Raw genomic sequence first — 19,772 nt, 5'->3', positions numbered from 1 at the left:
TACACGCTTTAAGTGTGTGTGTTTACGCCTAGCGCTTTGAAAGCTTAACACTAGTGATTTCAAGCTGTACCCAATGAAATGTGCACTGGACGTCACTGCCACATCAGGGTGAAAATGGTATACTATGGGAGGGGGCTGGGTGCACCTAGTTTGTACCCTCTTCACCCTCTTGGATATGGCTCTGAAGGAAAATGTTGTTCTGAGTGAGTGGGGAAGGAGTTTTGCCAAAAATATATCCCACAGTATCACTATTATGAAATATCATTCTGTCAGGGCACAGTTCTTTAACCTCAATATGTTTGTTAGTACATAATGTGCCACTGGAAATGAGTCTATTTTAGTTCAATTTCTTTGTTCCATCTGTTGACAATCTAAAACAGTTGGATAAGTGATAACTTCACAGATTGGGCTATTTAACTTGAAATCCATACTCCCCCTATGAAAGACAAGACCTGTCCCATACAGGGGGTGTAGATTACAAATGGAATGACCAATTTAGGTAATCTCAATTTAAAGTCACACTCCCTGTGTGGAAGATTAGGGTCTTGTCTGCCATAGGGGTGTACTGATTTCAACTGGAACAGCCCATTTGTTGTGCTGAGTGCTGTTTCACACAATTTTCATAGAAATATCACAAATTTGAGTACGCCTAATAATACACAAAACATCAATACATACCAACCTTAAAATGAATACTTACTAAGCGAAACTATAAAAGCATGAGATACAATAAAAGAGAGTGTATTATGGGAAAGAACTTCCCTTAAAATGAGTTTACAGACAAATAGTCTTTGTAGGATTGTTACAATGCTATAAATTGCCCAATTGTCAAAAACTTGTGGACAATTCAATAAGTGTCTGTTTAATCCTTTTTTTTTTTGGGGGGAGGGGACCTATTGAAATAACTTTCTATTTCTATGACTAAATTATGTAACTATTAAAAATGTTGCTGGCCATGGCAGCATCAGGGATGACAGGAGCTTTTTCTCATGCTTTTCCCAGAAGAATTACAACTTTTTAGACCAAAATTCCAAATTTTAGGCACATGTTTAATTCAGATTTACCCCTTAAAATTTTCATTCCCTGTACCTGAAAAACATTCTCGATGCTGCCACTGGTTGATGGCTCTTTAGTCAAGAGATTTTAAAATGGGTAAGTAGCAAAATGATATAGTTAAAAAATAGTAATTTCATGTCGTATGGGAACCACATGCAGTTGCCAAATAGTACACCAAATAGTATTTCATTTAAATAAGTTTATGTTAAATACCATCACCCAACCAGTATGCTCATCTGTTTTCCTTTGTTCCTGCGATGTTTTAGGTGACCATTAGGCGGAGGCGCCATATTTAGCGTTAGCTTTGGATATCTAATTATTTTCTTTATTTTTCACCGGGTAAGTTGGGTGGAAAATAAAGAAAATAATCAAATGTCCAAATGTAACGCTGAATACAGCGCCTCTGCCTAATGACAATGACCAGAGTTTCAATTTGTCATGTTATTGGCATAATGCTGAATTATGACAGTTAAAGTCAGGCCTGTACCCAGGATTTTTTTGTTGCAGAATTTCCAAAATGTGGACTTTCCCCTAAAATATAAATTCTTGTGCATGCTCAAAGTGAACTTGAACTCCCTAAAATAGACTTTTAGTGGCTATATTGAACAGTTTTATGCAGACCTTCCTCTTGGACATGTTTACCCTGAACAGTCGACATTTGCCCATACCTATTGAAATAAAGGAATCCTCCCATCAATTCTTGCATTCTTACTTGGGTCCATAGGCCTATTCTAAAGAATTTGAATAACCCAGAGAACATGCTCAGAATAGCCCCTTGCATAATGCTATGGTAAATCTGCCATATTGGTTTGCACGCATGAAAAACAAAATATTGTACCTCATCATTTAGCTTCATTTATAGGCAAAAGCCTGATATCGAATGATAATATGCATCTTTAAGGGGTCGGTCAGCCATCTTTGCACAGTATTTTTTGTGGGGCCTGAGAACACATCAGACATATCGCTCATTCTACAAAATCCGGTGCCAATCCACTAAAAAAATTGAAAAAATAAAAGTTGTTCAAAAAGACCTGCTTTTGTGTTTTTAAAAGTAAATGTATCACTACTTTCAGATGTAAAAATTGCCAACACCACTTGCATATTTTTTTTTTTTTTTGTCATGATGTTTTTAACACTAAAACTCAATGTAATGTGAGCTACGTTACCGACTATAAAATGGGCTGGTTTTACTCAATCCAAGGTCATAAAAAGCAAATTAAAGATCACTTGAGTGAAATGTAAAACAGATTTCACCATTTCATCGAAGTTTTGAAGATGCGTAAATGAGTGTGTAACATAGCTCACAGTAACGTAGTTCACTGGTTTTTAATGTTTTTAATGTGATTTGCGAACGTTAGAATGTTATGTCGGTTAATTCTAATATAAATGGGGTTCGACCACTGGTAGCTTTCACATATTATTAGGAAGTACATGTAATACAAGTGCATACTATAGAATTCTGGTAACGTAGCTCACCAATCTTAACATGGTCGGTCGAAATTTCAATGTTTACAACATTTCTATGCCATAAATGCTACAGCATCACGATTTTTACTGTGATTTTTAAAAACCTATAAGTGTTTCCTTTCAAAAACCGCAAATTACATTGATACCTCTGTTTTACTTCTTTCCAATAACGTGTGTTAAAAAGGAGTAACGTAGCTCACAGCGCTTTTGGTGGAAAGTGCAATTTATTTTAGAATTACACAAAGACATTTTAATCACTAAAAATAATGTTGATAAACAATATGATGGTGCGTTATCTAATTAAAAACAACAAATATGTAAAGAAATCGCATTTATTCAAAGAAAATATTCAGGGTTAGATGTGACACTTGAGCTGTGGAAACGCATTTTTAGCGATTTTTGAGCCTTTGCAAGGGTTAATCAGGCTGAAGAAAGCATTTAAAGTATGGAAAACTATATATGTCCGTGTAGATCTCGTTGAGTTCTACCAGAAAAACAACATATTTGATGCCCTAAATGCTCGACAAAGTTTTTGTGGAACAAAGAATGAAAAAAAGGCTATTGGCACCGGATTTTGTAGAATGAGCGATATCAAATTGGATTCTGAATATGTCCTTCTGATATCAAATAATGATAATTTTTTGGAATTTGTGGTATAATACAAATTTTATGGCATTTTTGATATTTAACAGTCCTCGAAGTAAACTTTATAAATCTAATGATATGTAAGTGTATTGAAAATTTTGACCTTTCGTATTGAAGATACACATTTTTCCCCAAAAATACCTAAAAATTGTTGGTCTTTTTGGGAAAAAAAATATGACATCTTCAGTACGAAAGAGCACAATTTTCAAATGGATGGCTTTTCCTCCCAGCTACATACACTTTAAGTACATATCATTAGATTTACAAAGTCGAGGACTGTTAAATTTCAAAAATGCCATAAAATTATATCGCAATTTTCAAAAATTCCAAATTATTCGATATCATCAGGACATTCCTCATATTCAGAATGCAATTTGATATGTCTAATGTGCTCTCATGTCCCACAAAAAATACAAACGTTGCTATCCGATTCCTTAAGTCTAAGCAATAAAGTTGATAAAAATATTGAAATTAATTAATTAATGTGTGCAATTGGGGTTCTGTAATTAAATTTCCTCATAATCGAACAGATGCTCGTATCATTTTTTTTCTAGGGTTCTAAATTCTCACATCAGGAATAGTGGTCTCAAAAGAAAATTGCGGCTAACATGACATAACTGAAAACCTGACAGGCACCTTATACAAACAGACTACAAACCTCGCTCTCGGGAATCTTCAGACAGTGTTTCCACTTGTCTCCAGCATGATGACCAGCGCCTCAGCTTGATGTATCCATTGTTTTAACAAACTCAATATTTACCTTGTTTACCAAGTTTCTTTGTAGAATTACTCAGCCTTTGCCTACCAGGCCCAATGAAGCCCTTTTTGAAGAACGTTGGACGCAATATGAAGATGTTCAGTACGGGTAAAGCCTTTTGAATTTTGAATTCCCTGGGCTTTACCCAAACTGAACGGTGTCCTCCTATTGTGTCTGTCATCCTTCAAAGAGGCTAAGTATGCATTCAACTAACTTACAAACTCAGTTTTTATCTTATTTGTAAATCTAATCACATTGTGTTAAGATATCCTAAAAGAAAATCTCTTATATGGTATCTGAGAAGTTAATTTGCTAATATTATGAGTTCTAAATTTGAATATGTAATCAACATCTTCAATTTTGGTCAAATTTTGAAATTTGCTCGACAATGGTGGGTATTGCCTTTTGTGGGTCTGCTTTTATAGTGAAAATATCCTAAGTGGATGCAAAACTGTTTTTCTTTCATTACATTTCAAAGTAACAAGATGATTTTCAATAAATCAATTAGGATTTTATATAAAAATGATTAAAACTGAGTATCTGAATCAATTAAAAGCATAATAATAATTGTGCTTGCCTAGTGAAATTAGATCTCACTAGATTTCTAGTCAAATTTGACAGAATTCATGTCAGATTTGACTCAATAAGTGTCAATTTTGACATTTTGGTCAAAATTTGACAAGAAATCTAGTGAGATCTCATTTTACAAGGCAGTAATCTAGTCAAATTTGACTTTTTAAGAGTGTTTCTTCACTCGGTATGGACTATTCCAGTTGAAACCCATACACCCCCTATGGGAGACATAACCTTAATCTTCCACACAGGGGGTGTGAATTTCAATAGGGTTACCTGAATGGGTGACTCGCTTTTGAAATCTACACCTACTTTTTGTGTGAGATTAATCATGTCTTCCATAGGGGTGTATGGATTTCAACTGGAATAGCCCTATGACACTTCGCTCCATGTAGATGCCATACTCCTTGTTAACATTACCTTTTATCATTTTAACTAGTTTATTCTCTGTTCACATAATTGGGGTTTTGAGGGAAAAAACTTCATAGGGACAGCAGTTTGTATTGCAAGCATTGAGCACAGTGGGCTCATCCAGTTATAATCATTACACCCTCTTAATAAACAACCATTGACAACCTAGTTGCACAACTTCTTTGCACATAATAATTACTTTTTTTCAGATATTGAACCTGGCAAATATACAGGGTGTATCAAAATGATTGGTACCCATTAATTTTGATGTTTATTGAAAAGCATGCCTCTTCCAAGTACAACATTGGACACTCTTGAAATGTCCAGAATGTTTAGTTTATGACTTGTTTTACAATGAATCTACAAATTATTTCGATCTTATGTTGAATTAGGATGTGTCAGGCTCATGCATTATCAATGAAAACTGATGGGTACCAATCATTTTGATACAGCTTGTATGAAAAGTTCAGATACAAAAACCGGTATATTTTATTAATTCTCCTTGATTTGACATATATTTGACTGGTATAAAGAAAGTAATAACAAAATATGTGTTAACTTTGATTAATTTCAAAAGGCTACCATAATTTTTTTTTTAAAGTAGGGTCTCATTTAAGCATTGGTGGCCTAAATTTAAAAATAATTTTGGAAATGGGAGTTTATCAGATTTTGTATCTGAACTCTTCACATGTTTTTTTAGGGGAAAAAATTGAAAAATTTATGAAAATGTATTCTGAACACAAAATAATTTTGATAAAAAAATTGGAATTTGCATTAAGAATGTACTGACTGCCCACGTTTAAGAGTGGGTGGTGTGATTATCAAGATTGCAATGCAAATTGCCATCTGTAGGTACCAGGCTCATCAGACAAAAAGTATGTGTGTAGGTGGCAGTATTCATACTTTCAATACAACACTAAATTTGGTATTCTAAATATGGTGCCATGTCAGGAGTAGGGTGAAGGTTTGGATTGAGTTTGATTAGGGTTAAGAATAGGGTTTGGATTAGAATTAGGATCTGGGTTTGGAGATTGTTAGTGTTAGGATTAGGGATAGGATGATTACAATGACAGGTGGGAGCTGATAGGTTGTGGGTTACACAATGGTGTGTGAAGGGGTACCTATCCTTTTCATTAAATTAGACAAAAGAAAATCAAAATGTCTGTGACACTTGACCAACACTATATCATCAGTGGCGTAGCATGGGTCATCCGATTGGGGGGGGGCAATTTTTTCGGACCGAGCCGTTTTCCGGCCGTTTTCCTATGGGATTTTTTAAAATTTCAGATCAATGGGGGGGGGCACGTGCCCCTGTGCTCTATGACGCTCACGCCACTGACTATCATGATCAATAAACAAAAGGTTCTGAAACAATGAGATCCCAAAGGTGTTAAGTGCTTGGATATATTTAAGGAAATTATGAAATTAAGTTTACAATTAAGAAAAACACTTAATCATTATCAATGAACAATCATGATAAAAGTATACAAATGTGAGGAACGGGAAAAATGCAGGGGAAATGGATGACAAAGAAAATCAAACATGCAATGGTAGACATATAATGTTACTGTCATCATATTATTACACAATATTTATTAAAATGGTTGTCCCAAAAGGTATAAAAATTAACATGATTATAATTTGCATGAAATATAACATGTGACTTATCATATGATTACATCATGTGACTATTTACAATACATATATTTGTCTATTTTGACAGTGTTAACATTTTGCTTAATATTTTACTAACAATTATATTTTTTTTACATCATATTGACATTAACCCAACTTTCATTGAATAAAATAAGTTACTGTCTATGTTTCAATTAACATCACGGAGAAACAAAATGCAATTATAATAATCAATAATAATAATCAATAATAATAATAATAATAATAATAATAATAATAATAATAATAATAATAATAATAATAATAATAATAATAATAAAAAATAATAAAATTGAATTATTGGAATATGCTAATTAATTTTATGCAAATTTATGCAATTTTAATGATGGTTGTCTCTACCATACATTGTTTTTGCTCCAGACAACCTGTCACCACAATTTGTATATATTTGAATAAATTTGCATAATTAATTAACATAACTTTTACAGAATAAATCTCAAAACTTGTCTCCTTAGCATCAAAAATTATTGTATGCAATTTGTTTTGCCCTAAAGTACATTCTCAGAATACAACAATATCATAGGATAATAAAATACAAGACTATACCATACAAGATTATGCAATATTTATGTGACCAATTTTGTATCAATAGTGAAATGTAATAATTACAGTATCAAAATGTCAATATAGCAGGAACATGATCATATGCAACATTTACACATGATATAATATTATCTAAGGCACTAAGGACAAGAGTTGGAAATACCAAAAGTTTACCACATGTACAGAAAAGTTCACTTCCTAAAAGAACTGTAATTAGGTTAAATATAAATTATGCACACATTATAGGGAAATCATTTAACTTCCAATATATACACACACACGATAAAGAAAAGAGGTCCAAGTTCAACTGTGCATATTTTACTATAAGACACTTTGGAAGAATGCTTTAAAAGTAGTGACCTATTGACCTTTAAGAAAGCTCAAATTTATAATACAACGTATTTTTTTATTTTACAATTTACACATATTTCATATGATATGTTTCCAGCACCAGTAAAATACATATTTGCACCGGTGTTTCAGTGTCCCATTTTGTTAGTTATTAAACAATTATATTCTTGTCACCTTTTGTCTGCGTATAAGTACAAAATTTACAAAACATGATATCATGGAATATCTCAAAATTCATCGGAAAGCACTAATGTATTATAATGGCAGGATATGCAAATTATTATATACATCATGAATATTCAATACCATGAATATTCAATATCATGAATATTCAACATTTTTACACATGCAATTATTATGTACATTTTTGTGTGACACCCAAAAGTTGATGTTGTGTAATGAAAGTCTTTGCAAAAGTCATTAAACATTTTTGATAGGCATTCTGATTCATGTTTATGTCACAATTAAGGCAAATTTATGTACAAATTTACAATTTTATTTACTTTTCAGTTGTTTTTACTTGGAAGCAGCCAATTATGGATTCTGGAGAACCTCCTTAACATGTTACCTACATTTATACCTTCCAGTTTCACCCAAAAAACTTCCAAAGTTATTTAAACAGCAGAAGTTAAACTGTTAGGTCTGTAACAGGCAACTTGTTAAATCAGCCCTCGACTTGTTTAATAGATTTTGGTCACAATTATAGTACATAAAAAAGTAGTACAATTTTTGTTACAAAAAGTTCAAATGGTCAAAATATAAAATATAAAATAGGAATGTTTAAATGGGAATGTTTTACTTAAAATTCCAAATCTGACCAATTTGTTTAACAAACATCAATTGTTATTGAGTTTCAAATTTAGTAGGAATGCCTACAATAATGTTTAATTATTGTGTTACTATTATCAACTTCTTGCGTAGAACAATGATATTTGCTAGTATTTACACTTATATTTGCATAATTATGTTAGTGTTCATATTATCAATTAATTAAACATATATATACAATTCAATACACATTTTCAAATTTTCTATAAATGTATATTTTTCTTATTTATACATTTTGTTATTTCGGGTAGAAAAAGTTGACACAGGTGTTAACTTGTCAACATTTTAAAAAGCATGGTGGAAGTTCTGAAGACAATACTTTCTTTGAGGTCCTCAAAATGGCTACCCTTTTCAGGGTTGCCAGTTTATATGCAGACCTATGTAGATTGTATTGCCAAATTGCATCAAAAGTGTGTGTGGAGTAGTACAAAAATATCTAAATTGGTGGTCAATGAAGTACTGGCAATATCCTTATCTGGTCTAGATATATTAATATTCTATTACGGCACTATCTGTCACCATTTTGAAAGTATATTTCTATGTATTCTCAATAATTTTGCATAAATATGTACATGTTCATTGAAATCAATATTGAAAACATCAAAATGTTTTACATGACCAAACAACTGCTCAGTGCCAGAAGTGGGTAAGTGCAATAGCTGCCATGTGTAGCTGACATGTGTTGTTGAGTACAACATACTGTTTGTAAATTGGCAAATGTTCACAGAGCAGCTATTGCACTTACCCACTTCTGGCACTGAGCAGTCGAAAAACGATATCTGAATATGAAAATTATTTATATGGCTTTCAAGTATGATACAATTAATGATATATGGCAAGTTTGTTTATGATGATTAAAACTTTTGTATGCATGATAATTGTTTACCTGTGTTTAAAATAATGTCTTATGATATGCATTTATAATACCTTTTAACCATTTGATATGTTTATATGACTTATATTATAGAACCTTCAAACCATTTTGATTCTTTATGAGCTGTTACATCTTAAAATCACACCCCCTTTGGAAGATGTGAAATGGGCTTTTCCAGTTGAAATCCATACACCCCAAATGGATGACATGACCTTCAAATTGGTAACACAATTTGAAATTGACACCGGCCTGTGTGGGAGATTATAGTCATGTCTTCCACAAGGGATGTATGGATTTCAACTGGAATTACCCATTTCACTGAAGCAAAGGGGCAAACTATTATCCTGTAATATTTCCGAAATTGAATTTAAAAATTAACAGGGCTGTTCCAGTAAAGAAAGAAGATTTTTTGTATTTAATTTATTTATGACATCTTTATAGAAGGCACCCATTTATCATTTATAACAATTCGGCCAAAGATCAGGCAAAAACCCAGTAGTGCAAAAGCACTAAATAATGGGTGTCCATTAATCAGTGCCGATGCATTGCTTTCCATATGGGCCCTCTTTTGGATGTAATCAAGATGTATTAGGAGAGTCAGGGGTTTCCAACTGACTGTGATATACATGTATAGGTTTGACTCTCTATACACAGGACTAATGGCTTAATATCCCCTCCAAAGAATGGGGTACTCTCATGGTTCATTCTAAATGCATCATGGGAAGAGCAGAAGTCTGAATATAATCTACAGATGTTGCCAATTAAATTCAGACTTCTGTCCAAGTCAATATCCCAGCAAGTTACCACCGCTGGGAATTGAACCCAGGACCTCATAAACCAGAAGCAGTGGCGGCACCAGGAAATTTTTGGAGGGGGGAAAAGTGAATTTCAGGGGGGGGGAATCAACAAATGTTGCACAAAATTACTACAAAAAGTGGAAATTTATGTGATTTTGGGATAATACCGCCACTGACCAGAAGTGAGTACTCCAACCATTGGGTCAGTCTCTCCATTCCTTAGATATTAGAAATAAAATTGCATTCTCCATAATATTTTTCAAATTAAAAATTGAGCATTATTTTTTTGTAGACATAAACAATATCGAAACAAAATTAAAATTTATGGTGGGGTAGAAATTGCAAATGTAACAGCTCACAATGGTACAATGTTGAAATGTAATAGTGATACATAAGTGTATGAATATTTTACACATTTTAAACAAAATACAACATATAACAATCTAACACAAAATATAATAAGATGCACACAACAAATATGATGCAAAGTTAACAATTTTTAAAATATTTTTAAAGACAACCAAGATTCTACACAGCATTCAGAAAATATGTTCAGATGCATGTCATAAATAAACATTCCCAAATATTTAGTAGATTAAGGATTAGGTACCAAATATTTAAAAACACAACTGCTTGGTAACTAGTGGTTACCCATAGCAACCAAGAAATTGTGATTTTGAACTTGAAGCACCCATATTGTTATACACACTCATGCAACATGCTTCTATATATTATTACCTCTATGTTTCCATTCTTGAGTGGTAAATTCCACACCATATTTGGCAATTATGCACATTTTATGCACATTGCATATATTACACAAACACTGAAATGCTTCAAATTAAATGTACTGAAATGAGTATGTCATTAAAAACTACAACATTTTTATAATATCAATTATCAAAATCATGTTTGGCATAATGACCTCAAATGACAATTTGTAGAAAAATAATATTTTTTCAGAACTATCATGATTCAATAATTAAGCTTATAAAACTAATTTCTATATCAAAGTGCACATGATTGTTGTCACACACATTGTCATGAAAGCTATAGCTATTTTGAAAAATTACATACATATACTAAAATATGATGTATGTAAGCTAAAGCTGAGGTCATGGAAAAGTCTAAGCTTGGATCAAACCTGGTGGTAGTGTCTCATGCAAGGGTTGTTTGGAACTACATGCATCTAAATCATCTGTTTGGTCTTGATATTTTGGTCTCTCTATATTGCACAATATTTCAGATCTGCACCTGATGGGGAAACACTATTCACCTGACCAGGTTAAGCTTTTATAGAAACTGAGTCATTTTGGCCTTTGGCCTTTCGTTCTTTCGTTTTGTTCTTTTTAGAGTTTATGTCATCAGCAGGGTATTGTGAACCACCCTTTTTCCCCAGTTCAACTGGCATGTGAGGTTCGTTACTGTCTTCCGTATACACATCACCGGGTCTGTTCAAGAGTACTATCCGGTAGGCACCAGCTTGGGTGCCGCCATAGTTGTAAAAAGATAATTCACCAAATTCGTATTCCACAGAGAGTCTACAGGTTGCTTCATGTTGTTGCACTTTCTGTCCGTTCTTCGTCCAAACCATTCGAACCATATTGTTCACAGATGAAAAGTAGAATTGTAGAGAAACACCTTGGCTGTTGCCGGATTGCGTGGCGCTCACTTGTGGTATTGTTATCGGTTTTGTTTCAGCCCCTTTTGTGGGTGGGGGCAAGTCTGTTGCGGATAGTGGGAACGGAGTATCTAAATACACAAATGCCTTGTTGGTGGCATCAGAGTTACTATCAGTAGGGGATCCTTTGTTTCCTCTTTGTGCTCCAAACGAGCCTTTTCCGCTGGATGACAATCCACCGTTTCCGCGACCTCGATTGTCACGTCGTCCGTTTTCTCCTGGTCCCCCACTACGATCAGTACTCATGCCCGAACCTGATCTATATCCAGATTCAGGCCTCAGTTGTGAATTGATTAGGTTTCCATTTAAAGTTTCTACTGTCAGTACAGCACTACTAGAAGCGCTGCCTTCTGAATTATGTGCTTCCACCGTGTATACTCCGGCATCTGCAGTTGTCACATTATTGATCACAATGTCGAGGTAATGATCGCCAAAATTAGAAGTAGATATTTGTATGTGGTCGCTGTCATGTATCTCTCGTCCGTCTTTGTACCATGTTACATCAGGTGATGGCACACCGTGTACGTAACACTGCATCATAGCAGAGTCACCTTCAATTGCTGTTGTATCTTGAAGTTGCTTGGTAAATACTGGTCTTCCCCGATGCTGCGGTGGCGGTGATGAAGCTTGATCTGATAAGAAAGGTGGTATCCCGCTATCATTTCCACTAGCACTAGGTGGCGGCTCAATATCCACATCAGAATCGTAACTACTGTCCGATGATCCATGCTCTGATCTGTTCTCGTCTGATTCACCACCTGCGGCACCTCCAGATGCTAATGTTATAACAGGTTGATTAACCATTAGCGGTTGACTTGAACCATCTGGAGCATGGTATGTGACATTCTTTGGCGTGCCATCAAAGAAGATTTCAATCACGTTTGGTTGCGGTGCATCCACTTTAACATCCAAAGTCAAGTACATTGGAGTTCCTGAAAGTTCATCATTTGATGGACATCTCATTGACATGAATATCGGTCTATTATCGTCATCTCTTGGTGGTTCCGGAGCTACGGCTGCAGCTGCTGCAAGGGGTGGGGCTTCTTCTGGTATAGATTCATCTGGTACTTGCTCACGGGGAGCAACCACGCTCTCGGAAACAGGTTCTCTATCGTCATCATCATCAGATGATGAAGGTATATCGTCTTCAGTTGCTGTATCGAGATCTTCGTCTGAGAGCAAAACTGCTTCATGACCTTTAGAGGGTTCATCATCCGATATCGGTTCAGTTTGTTCAACTAATGCTGCTTCTTGAATTGGTTCTGTGTCTCTAGTTTCGGGTGTTTGGAATATATTGGATGGTCTCCTGTCTTTCATAGGTAGACTGGACTCTGTTGGTTTATCCGTTTCTTTTTGATCATCAGGTATATGGTCTTCATTTGCCTTCTCTGGTATGGCCTTCAAAGGTTGGTCTTCAGTAAGTAATTGGGCTTCTTGGACTTGATCAACCTCTTCAATAGGAGCTGATATAAACACATCTGAAGGTCTACGTAGAAGTGGTGGTCGTTGCTTTGGTGTTTCATCTTTTGATTGGTCAGCTTCTGAGGGTTCTGATTCTTCTTGATCATCATCAGGTACTTGATCTTCGCTTGCTTTCTCGGGTAGAATATCCAATGGTTGATCTTCACTAAGCAATTTGGCCTCTTGAACAGGATCAGAATCTTCAGACGGAGCTGGAACAAAGGCATCTGAGGGACTTCTCAAAAGTGGGGGCCGTTTAGTGGGTTGATCTTCAGAGCGCTCATCTTGGTCATCAGGAATATGATCTTCACTCGCCTTTTCTGGAATAGCTTCCAAAGGCCGATTTTCATCAAGCAATTTGGCCTCTTGTACAGGCTCACTTTCTTCACTAGGAGCTGATACAAAAGCATCTGAAGGGCTCCGCAAAAGTGGTGGTCGTTTTTCAGTCTGTTCTTGGTCTTCTTCAGGAACTTGATCCTCAATTGCTTTTTCTGGAATATCATTCAAAACTTGATCATCATCAAGCAAGTTGGCTTCTTCAACTGGCTCGGTTTCCTCTAAAGGAGCCGATACAAAAACATCTGATGGGCTTCTCAACAGTGGTGGACGCTTTCTTGACTTTTCAGGTTCACTTCTCTCTTCAGGTTCTTCTTCACCAAGTTTTGCTTCCTCAACTGGTTCTTCTGTCTCCCTTGATGGAGATGGTAAATCATCTTCTGACTCTTCAGGTTTTCCTTCGTGCATCAGTTTATCAAAAATATCAGGAGCAGTTTCTTCTGCTGGTACTGTTGTACACTCAACTGGTTCTTCATTCACTTCTGGTTTGTCTTCGTCATCAACATCCTCATCTGATTCAATATCAGACTTTTCATCATCAACATCAACACTTTCATTATTTTCATCTCCAATTAGGTCTGAAGGTGACTTTTCATTGTCAGATTCATTATCCGAAGGCTCATTTTCTAATTCTGATGAAGGTTTCTGCTGCTCATCAGCCGCTTTATCATCATTATCAGCTATGTCGTCAAATATATCAGGAGATGTTTCCACAGGCGAAACATGGGAGCATTCAACAGGATTCTCCACAACAGGTTCCATATTTTGATCAACAGATTTCTCATCATCGGGTTTACCATCATCATCATCAGCCTGTAATTCATCAAGTGGTCTGTCCACATTTTCTGGATGATCAGAAGGTGTTGATGGTTCAGCTTCGTCAGAAGGCTCATCAGTTGGACTAGTCTCATCAGGCTTTTGGTCACTTGGGGCAATCACACTCTCAGAAACAGGTTCTCTGTCATCATCTGCTTCGTCTTGAGAGGCGTCGCTATCTTTGCCATCAGTAGGCTGTGACTCATCATCGGGTCTGCCATCCTGGGACAATGGCTCGTCACCAGGTGTTTGTTCGTCTTCAGGACTTGACTCTGTTGGTCTGTCCTCAGTGGCAGTCTGGTCTGGTTCAGACATGTCATCTTTGGGCTCCTTGTCATCGCCAGGAGATTCGTCATCAAGAGCTAACTCACTTGGTCTATCACTTTCATCAGGTTGAGATTCACTCTTTGGCTCTTTCTCTTCGTCTGCTGGTGAAGACTCATCCTCTGGTGACTCACTATCACCCAGATCTGTTGGACCACTTTCCACAGGCTTTTCTTCTAGTGGTGTAATTGGCCCATCGTCATCGGCGACAGATTTCTCATCATCGGGTTTACCATCATCATCAGCCTGTGATTCATCAAGTGGTCTGTCCTCATCTTCTGGATGATCAGAAGGTGTTGATGGTTCAGCTTCGTCAGAAGGCTCATCAGTTGGACTAGTCTCATCAGGCTTTTGATCACTTGGGGCAATCACGCTCTCTGAAACAGGTTCTCTGTCATCTTCATCTGCTTCATCTTGAGAGGCGTCGCTATCTTTGCCATCAGTAGGCTGTGACTCATCATCGGGTCTGCCATCTTGGGACAATGGCTCGTCACTAGGTGTTTGTTCATCTTCAGGACTTGACTCTGTTGGTCTGTCCTCAGTGGCAGTCTCGTCTGGTTCAGACATGTCATCTTTGGGCTCCTGGTCATCGCCAGGAGATTCGTCATCACCAGCTAACTCACTTGGTCTATCACTTTCATCAGGTTGAGATTCACTCTCTGGCTCTTTCTCTTTGTCTGCTGGTGAAGACTCATCCTCTGGTGACTCACTATCATCCAGATCTGTTGGACCACTTTCCACAGGCTTTTCTTCTAGTGGTGTAATTGGCCCATCGTCATCGGCGACAGATTTCTCATCATCGGGTTTACCACCATCATCAGCCTGTGATTCATCAAGTGGTCTGTCCTCATCTTCTGGATGATCAGAAGGTGTTGATGGTTCAGCTTCGTCAGAAGGCTCATCAGTTGGACTAGTCTCATCAGGCTTTTGGTCACTTGGGGCAATCACACTTTCAAAAACAGGTTCTCTGTCATCTTCATCTGCTTCGTCTTGAGAGGTGTCGCTATCTTTGGCATCAGTAGGCTGTGACTCATCATCGGGTCTGCCATCCTGAGACAATGGCTCGTCACCAGGTGTTTGTTCTTCTTCAGGACTTGACTCTGTTGGTCTGTCCTCAGTGGCAGTCTCGTCTGGTTCAGACATGTCATCTTTGGGCTCCTTGTCATCGCCAGGAGATTCGTCATCACCAGCCAACTCACTTGGTCTATCACTTTCATCAGGTTGAGATTCACTCTCTGGCTCTTTCTCTTCGTCTGCTGGTGAAGACTCATCCTCTGGTGACTCACTATCATCCAGATCTGTTGGACCACTTTCCACAGGCTTTTCTTCTAGTGGTGTAATTGGCCCATCGTCATCGGCGACAGATTTCTCATCATCGGGTTTACCATCATCATCAGCCTGTGATTCATCAAATGGTCTGTCCTCATCTTCTGGATGATCAGAAGGTGTTGATGGTTCAGCTTCGTCAGAAGGCTCATCAGTTGGACTAGTCTCATCAGGCTTTTGGTCACTTGGGGCAATCACACTTTCAGAAACAGGTTCTCTGTCATCTTCATCTGCTTCGTCTTGAGAGGCGTCGCTATCTTTGCCATCAGTAGGCTGTGACTCATCATCGGGTCTGCCATCCTGGGACAATGGCTCGTCACCAGGTGTTTGTTCTTCTTCAGGACTTGACTCTGTTGGTCTGTCCTCAGTGGCAGTCTCGTCTGGTTCAGACATGTCATCTTTGGGCTCCTTGTCATCGCCAGGAGATTCGTCATCACCAGCCAACTCACTTGGTCTATCACTTTCATCAGGTTGAGATTCACTCTCTGACTCTTTCTCTTCGTCTGCTGGTGAAGACTCATCCTCTGGTGACTCACTATCATCCAGATCTTTTGGACCACTTTCCACAGGCTTTTCTTCTAGTGGTGTAATTGGCCCATCGTCATCGGCGAAAGATTTCTCATCATCGGGTTTACCATCATAATCAGCCTGTGATTCATCAAGTGGTCTGTCCTCATCTTCTGGATGATCAGAAGGTGTTGATGGTTCAGCTTCGTCAGAAGGCTCATCAGTTGGAATAGTCTCATCAGGCTTTTGGTCACTTGGGGCAATCACACTTTCAGAAACAGGTTCTCTGTCATCTTCATCTGCTTCGTCTTGAGAGGCGTCGCTATCTTTGCCATCAGTAGGCTGTGACTCATCATCGGGTCTGCCATCCTGGGACAATGGCTCGTCACCAGGTGTTTGTTCTTCTTCAGGACTTGACTCTGTTGGTCTGTCCTCAGTGGCAGTCTCGTCTGGTTCAGACATGTCATCTTTGGGCTCCTTGTCATCGCCAGGAGATTCGTCATCACCAGCCAACTCACTTGGTCTATCACTTTCATCAGGTTGAGATTCACTCTCTGGCTCTTTCTCTTCGTCTGCTGGTGAAGACTCATCCTCTGGTGACTCACTATCATCCAGATCTTTTGGACCACTTTCCACAGGCTTTTCTTCTAGTGGTGTAATTGGCCCATCGTCATCGGCGAAAGATTTCTCATCATCGGGTTTACCATCATAATCAGCCTGTGATTCATCAAGTGGTCTGTCCTCATCTTCTGGATGATCAGAAGGTGTTGATGGTTCAGCTTCGTCAGAAGGCTCATCAGTTGGACTAGTCTCATCAGGCTTTTGGTCACTTGGGGCAATCACACTTTCAGAAACAGGTTCTCTGTCATCTTCATCTGCTTCGTCTTGAGAGGCGTCGCTATCTTTGCCATCAGTAGGCTGTGACTCATCATCGGGTCTGCCATCCTGGGACAATGGCTCGTCACCAGGTGTTTGTTCTTCTTCAGGACTTGACTCTGTTGGTCTGTCCTCAGTGGCAGTCTCGTCTGGTTCAGACATGTCATCTTTGGGCTCCTTGTCATCGCCAGGAGATTCGTCATTACCAGCCAACTCACTTGGTCTATCACTTTCATCACGTTGAGATTCACTCTCTGGCTCTTTCTCTTCGTCTGCTGGTGAAGAATCATCCTCTGGTGACTCACTATCGTCCAGATCTTTTGGACCACTTTCCACAGGCTTTTCTTCTAGTGGTGTAATTGGCCCATCGTCATCGCAGACAGATTTTTCATCATCGGGTTTACCATCATCATCAGCCTGTGATTCATCAAGTGGTCTGTCCTCATCTTCTGGATGATCAGAAGGTGTTGATGGTTCAGCTTCGTCAGAAGGCTCATCAGTTGGACTAGTCTCATCAGGCTTTTGGTCACTTGGGGCAATCACACTTTCAGAAACAGGTTCTCTGTCATCTTCATCTGCTTCGTCTTGAGAGGCGTCGCTATCTTTACCATCAGTAGGCTGTGACTCATCATCGGGTCTACCATCCTGGGACAATGGCTCGTCACCAGGTGTTTGTTCTTCTTCAGGACTTGACTCTGTTGGTCTGTCTTCAGTGGCAGTCTCGTCTGGTTCAGACATGTCATCTTTGGGCTCCTTGTCATCGCCAGGAGATTCGTCATCACCAGCCAATTCACTTGGTCTATCACTTTCATCAGGTTGAGATTCACTCTCTGGCTCTTTCTCTTCGTCTGCTGGTGAAGACTCATCCTCTGGTAACTCACTATCGTCCAGATCATTTGGACCACTTTCCACAGGCTTTTCGTCTACTGGTGTAATTGGCCCATCGTCATCGCCGACATATTTCTCATCATCGGGTTTACCATCATCATCAGCCTGTGATTCATCAAGTGGTCTGTCTTCATCTTCTGGATGATCAGAGGGTGCTGATGGTTCAGCTTCGTCAGAAGGCTCATCAGTTGGACTAGTCTCATCAGGCTTTTGGTCACTTGGGGCAATCACACTCTCAGAAACAGGTTCTCTGTCATCGTCATCTGCTTCGTCTTGAGAGGCGTCGCTATCTTTACCATCAGTAGGCTGTGACTCATCATCGGGTCTGCCGTCCTGGGACAATGGCTCGTCACCGGGTGTTTGTTCTTCTTCAGGACTTGACTCTGTTGGTCTGTCCTCAGTGGCAGTCTCGTCTGGTTCAGACATGTCATCTTTGGGCTCCTTGTCATCGCCAGGAGATTCGTCATCACCAGCCAACTCACTTGGTCTATCACTTTCATCAGGTTGAGATTCACTCTCTGGCTGTTTCTCTTCGTCTGCTGGTGAAGACTCATCCTCTGGTGACTCACTATCATCCAGATCTGTTGGACCACTTTCCACAGGCTTTTCTTCTAGTGGTGTAATTGGCCCATCGTCATCGGCGACAGATTTCTCATCATCGGGTTTACCATCATCATCAGCCTGTGATTCATCAAGTGGTCTGTCCTCATCTTCTGGATGACCAGAAGGTGTTGATGGTTCAGCTTCGTCAGAAGGCTCATCAGTTGGACTAGTCTCATCAGGCTTTTTGGTCACTTGGGGCAATCACACTCTCAGAAACAGGTTCTCTGTCATCTTCATCTGCTTCGTCTTGAGAGGCGTCGCTATCTTCACCATCAGTAGGCTGTGACTCATCATCAGGTCTGCCGTCCTGGGACAATGGCTCGTCACCAGGTGTTTGTTCTTCTTCAGGACTTGACTCTGTTGGTCTGTCCTCAGTGGCAGTCTCGTCTGGTTCAGACATGTCATCTTTGGGCTCCTTGTCATCGCCAGGAGATTCGTCATCACTAGCCAACTCACTTGGTCTATCACTTTCATCAGGTTGAGATTCACTCTCTGGCTCTTTCTCTTCGTCTGCTGGTGAAGACTCATCCTCTGGTGACTCACTATCATCCAGATCTGTTGGACCACTTTCCACAGGCTTTTCTTCTAGTGGTGTAATTGGCCCATCGTCATCGGCGACAGATTTCTCATCATCGGGTTTACCATCATCATCAGCCTGTGATTCATCAAGTGGTCTGTCCTCATCTTCTGGATGATCAGAAGGTGTTGATGGTTCAGCTTCGTCAGAAGGCTCATCAGTTGGACTAGTCTCATCAGGCTTTTGGTCACTTGGGGCAATCACACTCTCAGAAACAGGTTCTCTGTCATCTTCATCTGCTTCGTCTTGAGAGGCGTCGCTATCTTTGCCATCTGTAGGCTGTGACTCATCATCGGGTCTGCCATCCTGGGACAATGGCTCGTCACCAGGTGTTTGTTCGTCTTCAGGACTTGATGGAGATGGTAAATCATCTTCTGACT

At 38.7% G+C, this 19,772-nt stretch overlaps 2 protein-coding genes across 2 annotated transcripts in view; both read right to left on the bottom strand.

Annotated features, from left to right (window-relative positions):
- Nucleotides 1-19,772, bottom strand: part of LOC140167512 (titin-like) — a 281,497-nt gene that overhangs the window by 128,175 nt on the left and 133,550 nt on the right. The window lies entirely within an intron of this gene.
- LOC140168705 (uncharacterized) lies at nucleotides 6,469-19,697 on the bottom strand. Its single transcript, XM_072192116.1, has 3 exons — nucleotides 19,609-19,697; nucleotides 19,033-19,558; nucleotides 6,469-18,995 (listed from the first exon to the last, which is right to left on the bottom strand). The coding sequence occupies exons 1-3, from the start codon at nucleotides 19,695-19,697 to the stop codon at nucleotides 11,283-11,285; spliced, it is 8,328 nt and encodes a 2,775-aa protein (XP_072048217.1). The 3' UTR covers nucleotides 6,469-11,282.

This window comes from Amphiura filiformis, chromosome 13, assembly GCF_039555335.1.
Source record: "Amphiura filiformis chromosome 13, Afil_fr2py, whole genome shotgun sequence".
Taxonomy (NCBI): Eukaryota; Metazoa; Echinodermata; class Ophiuroidea; order Amphilepidida; family Amphiuridae; genus Amphiura; species Amphiura filiformis.
Note: the sequence above shows the minus strand (reverse complement) of the source record. Positions and strands in the feature narration are given on the sequence as shown.

Coding starts and splice junctions, on each gene's coding strand:
- LOC140168705 (XM_072192116.1), bottom strand. CDS start 19,697: ATGGCAGACCCGATGATGAGTCACAGCCTACAGATGGCAAAGATAGCG. Junction 19,559..19,608: donor ATGAAGATGACAGAGAACCT/GTTTCTGAGAGT, acceptor TGATGAGACTAG/TCCAACTGATGAGCCTTCTG. Junction 18,996..19,032: donor ATGAAGATGACAGAGAACCT/GTTTCTGAGAGT, acceptor GTGACCAAAAAG/CCTGATGAGACTAGTCCAAC.